Source organism: Conger conger, chromosome 7 (genome assembly GCF_963514075.1).
Source record: "Conger conger chromosome 7, fConCon1.1, whole genome shotgun sequence".
Classification (NCBI taxonomy): domain Eukaryota; kingdom Metazoa; phylum Chordata; class Actinopteri; order Anguilliformes; family Congridae; genus Conger; species Conger conger.
The window spans coordinates 23,742,909-23,754,784 of record NC_083766.1 but is presented as its reverse complement, the minus strand read 5'-3'; the positions used below and the strand labels follow the sequence as shown (position 1 = coordinate 23,754,784).

The window sequence follows — 11,876 nt, the reverse complement described above, 5'->3', positions numbered from 1 at the left end:
CTCCTCAGGACTGAGATAATTACACAAACAGGCTGACCAATCAGAAGCAGCTGGTGTTGCACCCGCCCAATCAGGGCACAGTGATCCAGCAGATGCCAACCATGGTCCTGACCGAGATAATTTGGCACTCAGACTATGTACTCGGAAGTGGGCATTTCCCTGTGATCAGGGAGCCTTCCTGTCCCCCCCGCCACCGCATGGCTGAGATAGGCTAATTCAGCGCTAATTCAGCTAGCACTCTCTGTACCCCAGAATAGAGTTCATTGGCCACGGTAAAATATAGCACCAACTGGTTCATTTGTACACTGCAGACAAAGGATCAGTGATCTCCGTCCCATATAGTGAAAGCAGCAGATTCTGGCACTCTCCACCAGCAGACATCTGCGCAGAAGAGAACGTTTAATGATCTGTGCAGCGCACGGAGATCAGCAGGTTTTCATGCGGTAGTGTTCATTGGATCAGTGCTCTCGCTCTTGTTGTAGTTCGGGAAGAGCGCTGCCTGTACGATGATGCGGTGTGGAGTTTGGCGTGCTCTGGAGCGTGTGAAAAACGCAGAGCCCCAGCTCTGTCGCTCGCTCTCTGGGCTGGGAAGGCTCGTTTCCTGAGCTCGCAGAAACTAACCGCAAGCTGCCAGAAATCAAACATTCTCTCACCCTTTCAGCGCTCCTCACCGAGCAACGCACATAGAGTCAGAGCAGGAGAGTAACACAGACCTGACTACATTTTTTACCTATTCATATCCATTTATGCATATTCACATCCTACATTTTCTACCTATTAATCCATTATTAAAGATATATTCATATACTATAAATATATATACTGTATGTATTGTAATATATCCTATTAACACAATCCCCACCTTTACCCCCCTCTCTCCAAACATAGCTCTTTAATCTCCAATCATCTGACCCCCTCCCGCACACAAAGACAGACCCCCTCCCCCCTGTCTGAAGTCTTTATGTAGGCCTCTGCGCCTAACGGCTTCATTAGATTAATTACCCCTCCCTGAGCTGGGCGCAGACAGGGAAGCTGGCAGCCATTTCGTCAGCCGTCAGGGCCAGACGGGGGGCACTTACCCCATGCTCACAAATAAACTGCCTGACTTTCAGCTGCTCTTACAAACAAACTGCCTGACTTTCAGCTGCTCTAACAAACAAACTGACCAACTTTCAGCCGCTCTTACTAACAAACTGCCTGACTTTCAGCCACTCTTACAAACAAACTGACCAACTTTCAGCCGCTCTTACAAACTGCCTGACTTTCAGCCGCTCTTACAAACAAACTGCCTGACTTTCAGCTGCTCTTACAAACAAACTGCCTGACTTTCAGCCGCTCTTACAAACAAACTGACCAACTTTCAGCGGCTCTTACAAACAAACTGCCTGATTTTCAGCTGCTCTAACAAACAAACTGCCTGACTTTCAGCTGCTCTTACAAACTGCCTGACTTTCAGCTGCTCTTACAAACAAACTGCCTGACTTTCAGCTGCTCTTACAAACAAACTGCCTGACTTTCAGCTGCTCTTACAAACAAACTGCCTGACTTTCAGCTGCTCTTACAAACAAACTGCCTGACTTTCAGCTGCTCTTACAAACAAACTGCCTGACTTTCAGCTGCTCTAACAAACAAACTGCCTGACTTTCAGCTGCTCTTACAAACAAACTCCGAAAGGTGCACGGTTTAAATGCAGTTTGGCATGTGCCAGATGAATACATACATTCACTAAGAACAGACCCCTCATCCCAGGGGTCCTTCATTCCTACATTTTATCCACCTGCACAGCTCGAGATTTACACTATCGATTTAGGATAAGCACTTTCCTCAAATGTACAACACAACCTGCAACCTACTGGACACGAATACAAATTTCTGCAATACACAGAAACACATGCATATTGTCAAGTTCTTTTTAAATAACATAAAAACTGAAACAGGAGTAAACCATCAGTATTTTCCATTTCCTTCCAATTCCCACACTACAGAAAAATCGATCTCTCCCCCGTCACCACTCATTTCCACACTCATACTCTGCGCGCACCAAGAATGCTGGCCTTCCCTAATTACCCTAGCAACCGCTTTAAATTCAAACCCACTCTACTGTGAGTGCTGAAAGCAATGTAAATTAGAAACAGGGCAGAAATGCGACCTCATAACCAATGTAATTCCGTACTTCTCCAAGCATATTCAAGATTATGAATTCAGCTGTAATTTGAATCAAACCAATTCTTTAAAACCGTTACAGATCCTCTTTCACAAGAAATAAATCCACCCAGTGTACAGAAACACAGAATAGCGAAAACCACTAAATTATATGCTTGTTCCGCAATGTTTTTGCTGACAATATTCCCATTCTTCCCGTAGCATAACTGCAATTTTATTCACATCGATGCGGTTAGCCTCAGCCTACACCCCCCTCCCCCCCCGCCACCATGCAGGACTGTGGGAAATCCACCCCCTCCTCTCTGAGTGTGTACATGTCATAATGTCGCTCTGTGACTCGGAGGTCTAGAGGCGGGCGGGGGGCAGCCACTCCTATATGCACAGCTGTCGGGCAACACAATGAGTGAGCCGGCCAAGTGCATTCTGGGCCGTATGCGCAACCTTTCCAAGTCGCGCACACACACACACGCACAAACAAACACAAACACACACACACACACACACACGAAGCTACGAGCTGTGAAACATCAGCTTATTATCGGCAGCATCAGAGCTAGATTGTTTTTTATTTATTCGTAGATTATTATTTATTAACCTTTATTCATTAACTGGAAAGCATTTGAGATCAGGAATCTCTGGCCACGGTCACAGTAGATACCGTGTCAGTGGAAAACAATATGATACATATAACCTATCAAACACAGTGCAGTATGGTTTTTGTGGGGAAAAAAAGAAGAAAAAAATGTTTTGTCTCACAGCATATCACCGACTAACATTCAAGACACTTTAAACTGTGATGGCCGGGTGGGAGGGAGATTCACTGTGTAAACCCTATGGATTCAAAAAGAAACTGAAGGGCAAATCAAGGACAAAATGGGGCGGACAAGAAGCAGAAATATTCTATAAGAATTATTTTGGGGGCGGGGGCACTAACAGTATCACCCAATCCTGCATGAAAATATTGGGCGAGTCATTTGTTGCTTACTTGGAATCTACATCCAGGAGGTAAAGGCTTCCTGAGCATGACAGAATCACATGGGTCTCAGCGCGATGCATTGTTGTGTCAGGACAGAGGGACAACACCTTCCAGGCCTGACACAGGCACAACACCATGAAAACCATGAGTCTACATTAGGGTAGCTCTCCTCTTCAGACTCCCTTATATTAGTTACATTGTGGTTACTATGGTTACCAACAAGCATAGGTAACAGGGCTGTGCAAGGCTCTAAAATTCAGGCAGTGCAGAACATTCTAGAACGGGGGAGGGGGTGGGGTTTCAACCAGTTTTGATTCAGGGACCCCCACCCCACTTCAAAAATGTGAACTTATAAACAACTGATAGGACCAAGGATAGAAAGGAACAGTGTCTCACACACAGTGCGGTCGCTAACAGGACTATAAACCAGGTAGGAACAGTGTCTCACACACAGCGCGGTCGCTAACAGGACTATAAACCAGGTAGGAACATTGTCTCACACACAGTGCGGTCGCTAACAGGACTATAAACCAGGTAGAAACAGTGTCTCACGCACAGGGCGGTCGCTAACAGGACTATAAACCAGGTAGAAACATTGTCTCTCACACAGTGCGGTCGCTAACAGGACTATAAACCAGGTAGGAACAGTGTCTCACACAGTGCGGTCGCTAACAGGACTATAAACCAGTGACTCACGCACAGCACAGTCACCAGCTGACCCAAAAGAGAGCAGGAATTCACTTACTGGCCAGGAGCAGGCAGGACAGGGCGATGATGTAGAGCTGCTTGACGGCCACATCGTAGTGGTCCATGAACAGGTCCAGGAGGTATACCGCCAGGTGGCGGGCGGTGGGGCACAGCTGGTAACGGTTACTGAGGATGGCCAGCAGGTCGGCAAAGTAGCGCCTCATCCCAATCTGAGGGGAGTGGGCCCGGTACGCAGGCAACTTCAGCTCCTGGAGAGGGAGGGAGGGACGGCGGGATGGAGGGAGAGAAGGAGGGAGGGAGACAGTAATGTTAGCTACTGAAGCTCCATGCAGTACGTTTTAAACATTGGTCACTGCATTTTGTATGTGTGAGTGTATTACTGCCATTTTTGTACATGCTGTCTTTAAAACAGGTCCCAATTTGAGACCTGCAGAGCACTTCAATTTTAGGCTTGGCAAGGCCAGGTATGCTGTTATTATGCAACAGCAACTGTGTGTGTTGTATGTTGTGTGTGTGCAGAAATTACTGCTATTTTTGTACATGCTCATTACCAGAGAATTTTACAACACAAACACAAGTGAAAGACCAGGGATTCCCTGGTGCAGTAATTCCCCAAACAGCAAGTGCAAGAAGTGTAGACTCACCCTATTGAACATTAAACTGGGCTACAAATAAGAACAATGAACGTTCTGAACAATGAATGAAGGTTGGATGGAGGACCTGGCAGTCTGAAGAGGTGAATCCACTTCAGAAGATGACCAATGACTACTGCCCTACGATGCTCATTGCATGAGTGAGGGAAAAGGTCACAAAAGTACATCAGATTTGACCAGGAAGTGCAACCTCAGAGAGATGGAGGAGCCAGACATAGCTTAAGGTTGAGCAATGTAGGCCTCTAGCCTCACTGTGTAGTGTACATACATGACTTTATAAACTTACAAAGATGCAGTCTTCATACCTTGAAGCTACCAAGAGGCAGACCCTTTGGTAGCCTGGTTCTCTGTTCTTGTGAGTTTTGGATTGACAAAACTAAGGGAATCACCTTGAAACTGAATGGGGGGAAAAGACAGTGAGAGAGAGCAGAAAAGATAGAGACAGTGAAAATAACAGTGATGGAGGAGAGATGAGAAACGTGGAAGAGTCCCGACATGTTCAGTTGGAACACAGAAGTGGGCAGTGACAGGAAAGGCCACCGCAGTAGAGAAAGGAAGAGAAGGAGCGAGGAAAGAAAGTTCAAGAAAAATCCTGTCCTGTCTAGAAAAAAAGATGGATTTCAGGATAGAAAAGGATTGGCCCTGCATGTTCACACACTCAACCTGTTTATTGTAAGATACATCCATCTCCTCTCCCTGGTCAGATTCCTTTGTGCTAGGAAAAATAATACCGGTTCTACTTAACAGCTGTCCAACATGGACGCACTGTAACGTCCACCACCCCTCCTCCCTCCCTTTCAGTTCTCAGTGTGTCCTGTGATAATGTCACAAAAAATTACACACATCACAGAAGCACAGCATGAATCCAACAAACCAAAAATGAGAAATATATCAGTCAGAGGCAACGGTTTGACGCAACGGTGGATGCAAGCATTTCTGTTCTGATTCTGAGGGTGTTATAATGGCGGCTGTTGAGGAAGCGGCTGTGGTTTAAGTGGCACACAATCACAACACGTTCAAGAGTCTTTCCCTCGCAAATAATACTACATCCAGGGCAATCGAACGCACACCCAATTCCTCACTCCAGCATGATTCCACAATTCAGTTACAAGCCTTCATAGAATAGGCCAGTCTTACAATACAAGTGTATGTTTTCACAACGTGGTTTTTCAACCATGGGCGACCTGCACTTTCAGAAAAAAAGGGTTCTGTAAGGGTTATTTGGCTTGATTCCATAGGGGAACCGTTTTTAGTTCTTTGTGGAGCCCGCTATCGTCAGCGTGAAGTGTGAAAGCTCTCAAACAAAGAACTGTTTTGCCCGACAAAGAACCCTTGAACTAGATGCGGTTCTTCTGTGGAATCCTAGGGTTCCTATTGGAACCATTATTTCTGAGGATGGAAGAGAAGAAACTGTCCCTGTCAAATGTATTAGTCTTTCTATCACAAAGCTTTGCAAATTATCAGCCAGTCACTGATTTGAACCAACCATAGTGTTTTGCTTGATTTAAATGGGTCACTGATTAGCATCGTACACTAGCTCTAGCCATTGTGAATTCTCATTATTATACGGTAGCTTTTCCCCTTTCATTATTAATACAGCGACCAAACAACTAACACAATTAAATGATTACATTTATCTTTGCAAAGTCAATAAAAAACAAGTAATGGACATTTCCCTGGCTTTCATCCCAGCCAGAGTCTGTGCTCCCTGCAGTCCATCTGCTCTGCTGGGGGGGGTTAGAGGAGGAGGGGGGGGTTAGAGGAGGGGGAGGGGATGGGGCTAGGCAGGGCCCGCCAAGGGAAGCCCATTATGGAGTTACTCTGTAACGGGCATCTCTAAACGTGCTCCCCATGCAGCCAGTGGGATGTCCACAGAGCAGGACCAAGCTCATCACCAGCACAGCGTGACCCCCCCAATATCATCACAAGAGACGTGGGCTTGGGTTTGGGGTGGAGGGGAGAGGGGGATTGTGGGAACAGAGTGGATGACGTAATGAGCTAGTGGTCGATAAAAGTTATGAAAGATTAATCTACGATTGCGCAATAAAACCAACTGACTTCAGCAGCTTCAAAATTCACCAGTTTTTGAAACTCATCACTAACACCTTCTACTTAAGAACACTTCTAACACTTGAGAAGTGAGAAGCGGCAGTTAGTTTTGAATTTCAGTTTGACGTACATCACCACCACACACCGCTCTGCTGTTTGAAAGCTTATCTCCCGCTATTGCCACTTCCACCTTGGCGGGGGGCGGAGGGGGGGGGAGGGAAACTTTAGCAGTCGGTCGTTAAAAACCGTGCGCAAACCCCAAACCCTGAGAGAGTGGCCCATCGCTCTTACTGGGAGCACTCCCAGATGTAGCCGGACAAAGACACAAGTCAATTTGCCATTGTGAAGGAGGGTGACATTCCTAATGACAAGAATGACCTTTTCTGTAGGAGACAGCTGCTGCAACTCTATACAGCCCGCACCCCCACCGCCACGCAGGCCCCAGTGGACCGCACAATCCCCGTCAAACAGCACATATTTGCCTTTGAATGAAAGAGGGGAAATTTAAATTAATCCGGAGGAGTAAAGCGCTCGGACCGAGTTTCTCTCAGCTGACGCGAACCTCCGTTTTGTGCGGCGTGAAAATGGCAAAGCTTGAATCAGATTTAAAAAATGACGCACACAACCCTCAGTTCTCAAACGCGTGCGTACGTATGCCCACGCAGATCCACTCACCGGCGGATTTCGCATCATTCAGAACAGGAAATCAGAAGACAAATTGTGGAAAATTAAAGCATGAGAACTATCGGTTAGGGGGATTAATTATTTTAACATCAAAAATTAAAATTAGTTTTTTGTAAATTATCCAAGATGGGTGCACCATACCCAACAGCCACCTGTTCCTCAGACTGATCTTTGAACACAAACAGAAGTGTAATTTACACGCATGCAAATGCGCCATTATCTGATCAAACAGGGGGGCAGGCCTGGGTGAGGAGCGGCCCAATGCAGGAGCCTGAAATTCCCCGGGGATCCCTAAAAGACTGCCAAGCTCCCACATTAGCATCCTCCCGTTCGAGCTGCTCAGTCTGCAGGAAGGCCTTTTTCTGTTTAAAAATTCATCTTAAAAATTAGGCTTTTTCCCAAAGCAGGAAAATTCCCTACAATCTTCAGCTCACAATGCTCTCTTCAGGCCTGAAGGTCTTTGATGCAACTTTTCGTTTAGCCTCCATCTCTACCACTGCTTTACCAATGGATGCTGTAAACATGTTATTTCAGTATTCCCAATTTTCCCTTTGTTCCCCACTCCGGAATGTCAGCTGCATTTGTTGGCCAATCACTGTAGTATCCTGCTGTCCGTCCAGTCCAGCAGACAAGCCTCTGTTCTCATCCAAAGACAACTGCCCATCAGGCACCTATTCAGTAGTCCAATTGCATGTGCAGTTGCCTCATCAGCGCACAGTCTGGGATCTGTTAAGGCACTGTTCTAGTGCGTGGATGGGCCCCACAGTCTGAGATCTGTTAAGGCACTGTTCTAGTGTGTGGATGGGCCCCACAGTCTGGGATCTGTTAAGGCACTGTTCTAGTGCGTGGATGGGCCCCACAGTCTGGGATTTGTTAAGGCACTGTTCTAGTGCATGGATAGGCCCTACAGTCTGGTATCTGTTAAGACGCTGTTCTATTACATGGATGGGCCCCATGGTCCAGTTCTGACCTGAAATTGGCTCTAGCATCAACAATGACGGGAGGGATCCAATTGGCCAGGACAACTGTACCACAACCCCCAGCTGACCTATCAGTTCCCCACAAGTCCACCCATTAAACAGCATGCAGTGCCTCCTCCAGACTCATATCTATGTGAGCCCCTAAACACACACTGTGGTGGGATAAGACGCCAGGCCTGGCATCACATGCTCCAGAAGATGCATCTCTGACCTCTCTCCTGACTGATATTATACACAAACCCAAACACTGTAAATTGGGGATAAATAAATAAATAAATAAATAAATAAAAAAAGAAGAGCACACCTTAAACACATCTAGCTGAAGCAGACTGCTGATTCTTAACTAAACCAGAAGAGCCACTCTTGTACAGGCACAACCCTGTCTACTTAAACCCTCTCCCTGTGAGTGGCTCCACAGCTCCTGGGAGAGCCAGTTCTGAGCTGCCCTGCAAAGCTTCAAGTGTAACTGCCACTTTTCACATCGCCTCCCTGCTGAGCTGTCAGATAAGGCATCCCATCACATGATAATAATAATTTAGAATTTGTTATTTACCTGACAGTTTTATCCAGACTTACAGTTGATTAGATTAAGCAGGGACCAATCTCCTCTGGAGAAATGTTGGGTTAAGGGCCTCACAGGCCCAACAGCTGTACAGATCTCATCATGGCTACATTGAGGCTTGAACCATCAACCTTCCGGGTTCCAGTCATGTACCTTAGCCACTAGACCACAGACTGCCGCACGATGTGGCTCTTGTTCTGACAGGAAGACCACCTTTAGAGGGACAAGCACTGCCAGCATGGAGAGCCTAATCCAAGGAGATCCTCCGAAGCATTGGTGCTCCATCACATGCCATGGAGGGCCAAGAGTACATAGGGTCTCATTCCAACCAATCCCCAAACCTGCTGATTTCACTAATTATAAGGCTTCTTCAACCAGAGAGGATGGACCATGAGATCAGCAGGTGTAATAACTGGTTGCAATGAAAATCTGCATACTCTCTGCCCTCCAAGGCACATGATTGGGCACCCCTGCTCAAAACAGAGATAGGTGGGACTGTTCTGAACAGTTAATTGCTAGCCAGATTATTTTTTTTTTTTTTTTTTTTTTAAAGGAACAAAGATCACAGGTCCCCACAACAGCAGAAAAATTAAGAACACAAATGAAAATCAATGATCCAGTTGCCATGGGGATCAGCAATGGGGCTACGCAGGTATTGCAGGACGGCATTGATATCTGAAGACAAAAGGGTGTTCTGTGATAAAGACCAGGTTTATAGACCATTCGTGTGAGACTGATCATCTCCACTTCAGTCTATGAATCAATAGCCTATAATATAATTACACCGCTACTGGGGAACTATGTCCCCTAACTGTAACGCTTTCTTTTTTTACTGACAGGGATAGTATTTTCCAATACATGTGTCTGTGCCAGACGCAAAAATCCGTCACTTTCATGGTCACACAGAAAAAAGTAAGGCCCATGTGCACTCTTGAGCGAGATGGAATATTCGCAATGTATTGCCTGCTGGGTCTTGAATGGGCTGCGATCAACAAATCATGATTTGCAAAACACTAACGCCAGAACTGTCAGGAGTTCATCAAGTGGCGTTGTCTAGCTCTGGCCTGTCATCAAGTGCATAGCAATGATCCACATACTGCGCTAAGTATGCTACTCTATTCAGGCGGCCAAAATCGACACAAATGCCAAGCATTTTATGATATCGTCAATCCATGTCTGTGCATCGCGTCGGGTCAGCCTCCGCTCCGGGCTGAAGTAGCCTAGCCTATCTGAATGAGAGAAAGGTTTTCATGAGGACTTGCGACATCTCACACCTCGGCGTCAAAGAACGCTTCCGGTCAGCGAAAGTCAAACAACTCGGTCAGCAACATTCGACAAACGCGAGTTCACACGAATAAAATGCAACACTGACGTGCTACAATTTGCTTGGACATATTGATTTGCAGTGCAGGAGACGATTATCGCTCGGTAAAAATACATGCTGAAGGTGCATTCGCAGCGAGGTCTCACCTTGATGCGCAAAGCTTGATGGATATCCGCCGCTAGCTGGCTTTTCCACCACTGCCCGTCCGTGTCCATCTTTCCCATCCAGAAGAGCCCAGTAGGACGAACTATCTTGCGGATGATCGGTGACCGCAGCCCGTGTCAGAGTGGAGATTTATTCCAATGGAATTAATCAGCTGAGACGTCTAGCGCGTAATTAATAGATTGATTCAAGTGTTTAATTGCTCTCATTAAAACTAATCGAGATCTAAAGTGTCGCTGCGGTTGAAGACTTGCGGAGGCGAAACCGAGGCAACCAAACCAGCAGTGATTTATTTAAGACGTGGAAGAAAGTTTGTTTTAAAAACGTATGGAAACAAACTATAAAAATAATAAATGCTGTTAGTTGTCTATGAACAACCAACAAACATTTAATTTCTAGTTTAAATTAATGTTTGTCAATGTGCCCGCTCTTGGTAGCCAGATAGCACACCGGAGATCATTTTAAAAGGGACCTTCCATAGACCCCCCTTAAGCATATTCTCCAACTTTTCTCCACGTTTTCTGTTTGCGAAAGTTGTTCATTCTTGTCCCGGTTATAGCCGAAATAATTTTGGTTACCAACTTTGCTTTAGGTTGCAATCGTGTTGAGAAGTGTGCAATTTCCGCAACACATTCGTGATTCTAGCTAACTAGCAAATACTCTCTCCACGGTCAAAAGAAAACATGCATCGGTCCATTTTATGTCCACGCGTCTACTGTTGTTCGCCACAAGAATCTTCAAGTCAGCGCCACGAGACGGCTATCATTACATTGCGGCCAGTAGGCTAAGTGTTATTGTTTCATTCATCCAATGGACTCTTTGTTATCGGACTTCATTGGAAGGGAACAAATTTAATGCAACGCTCCTTCCAAATAGAAAATGCCGTGGCACTGCTGATACAATGAGCAACATTTGTATCAGCGTACCCTCGCCTTACCACCGAGACAGAAGCGCTCCCGGACCCCTTTGTTTCAGACCGACAACATCCTGAAACGATAAATCCCTCGACGGGAGTTTATTTCCACTATTTACTTAGGGGGGAAAACTCGAGAGGACACGCGTCTCATAAGACATTCACAGCCCCAGCACTATGCAGCAACGATATCCGTCAGTTTTTGAATATTTTCCACATTCCACTCCCTGTAGTCCCCTTTCGATGGAATGGTTAGTAGATAACGCCGCCCGTGTGCTGTTTCGGTGAGAAACTCCAGGAGATTTCTGAACCCCCAGCACAGAGAACGACAGGACTGTGACACGAGTCTGGGACTTGTAGTTCTCCAAAAGGACTACAATAATCCCTTTACCGAATGTTGTGTGAAGCAGTCTACAGTATTAAAATATGTATACATTTTGTTGGTGAGTTGAGCAGAATTATCTAAATCGCTCCACGTCGCCGAAATACATTTCAAAATATATTTATGTTGCAATGAAGAATGATGTGTGTGTGTGTGTGTGTGTGTGTGTGTGTGTGTGTGTGTGTGTGTGTGTGTGTGTGTGTTTGCTGAGCGTCTTGCTGTCAGGGTTTATCTTGTATCTAGAAGTGGGAGCAAATAGGCTACTGCATATTTGGAAATTACTGCAGTCGTATGGCGAGGCAATATGGCATGTAATGCGG

The 11,876-nt window shown here is 45.9% G+C and overlaps 1 protein-coding gene across 1 annotated transcript in view; it reads right to left on the bottom strand.

Annotated features, from left to right (window-relative positions):
* Positions 1-11,455, bottom strand: part of ccnjl (cyclin J-like) — a 20,176-nt gene extending 8,721 nt beyond the window's left edge. The window contains exons 1-2 of the mRNA XM_061248837.1: positions 10,246-11,455; positions 3,885-4,095 (exon numbers count right to left, since the gene is read on the bottom strand). Coding sequence (XP_061104821.1) covers positions 3,885-4,095; positions 10,246-10,323 — 289 coding nt within the window. The 5' untranslated portion in view covers positions 10,324-11,455. The remainder of the gene's footprint in view (positions 1-3,884; positions 4,096-10,245) is intronic.
* Between the last annotated feature and the right edge of the window lie 421 nt (positions 11,456-11,876).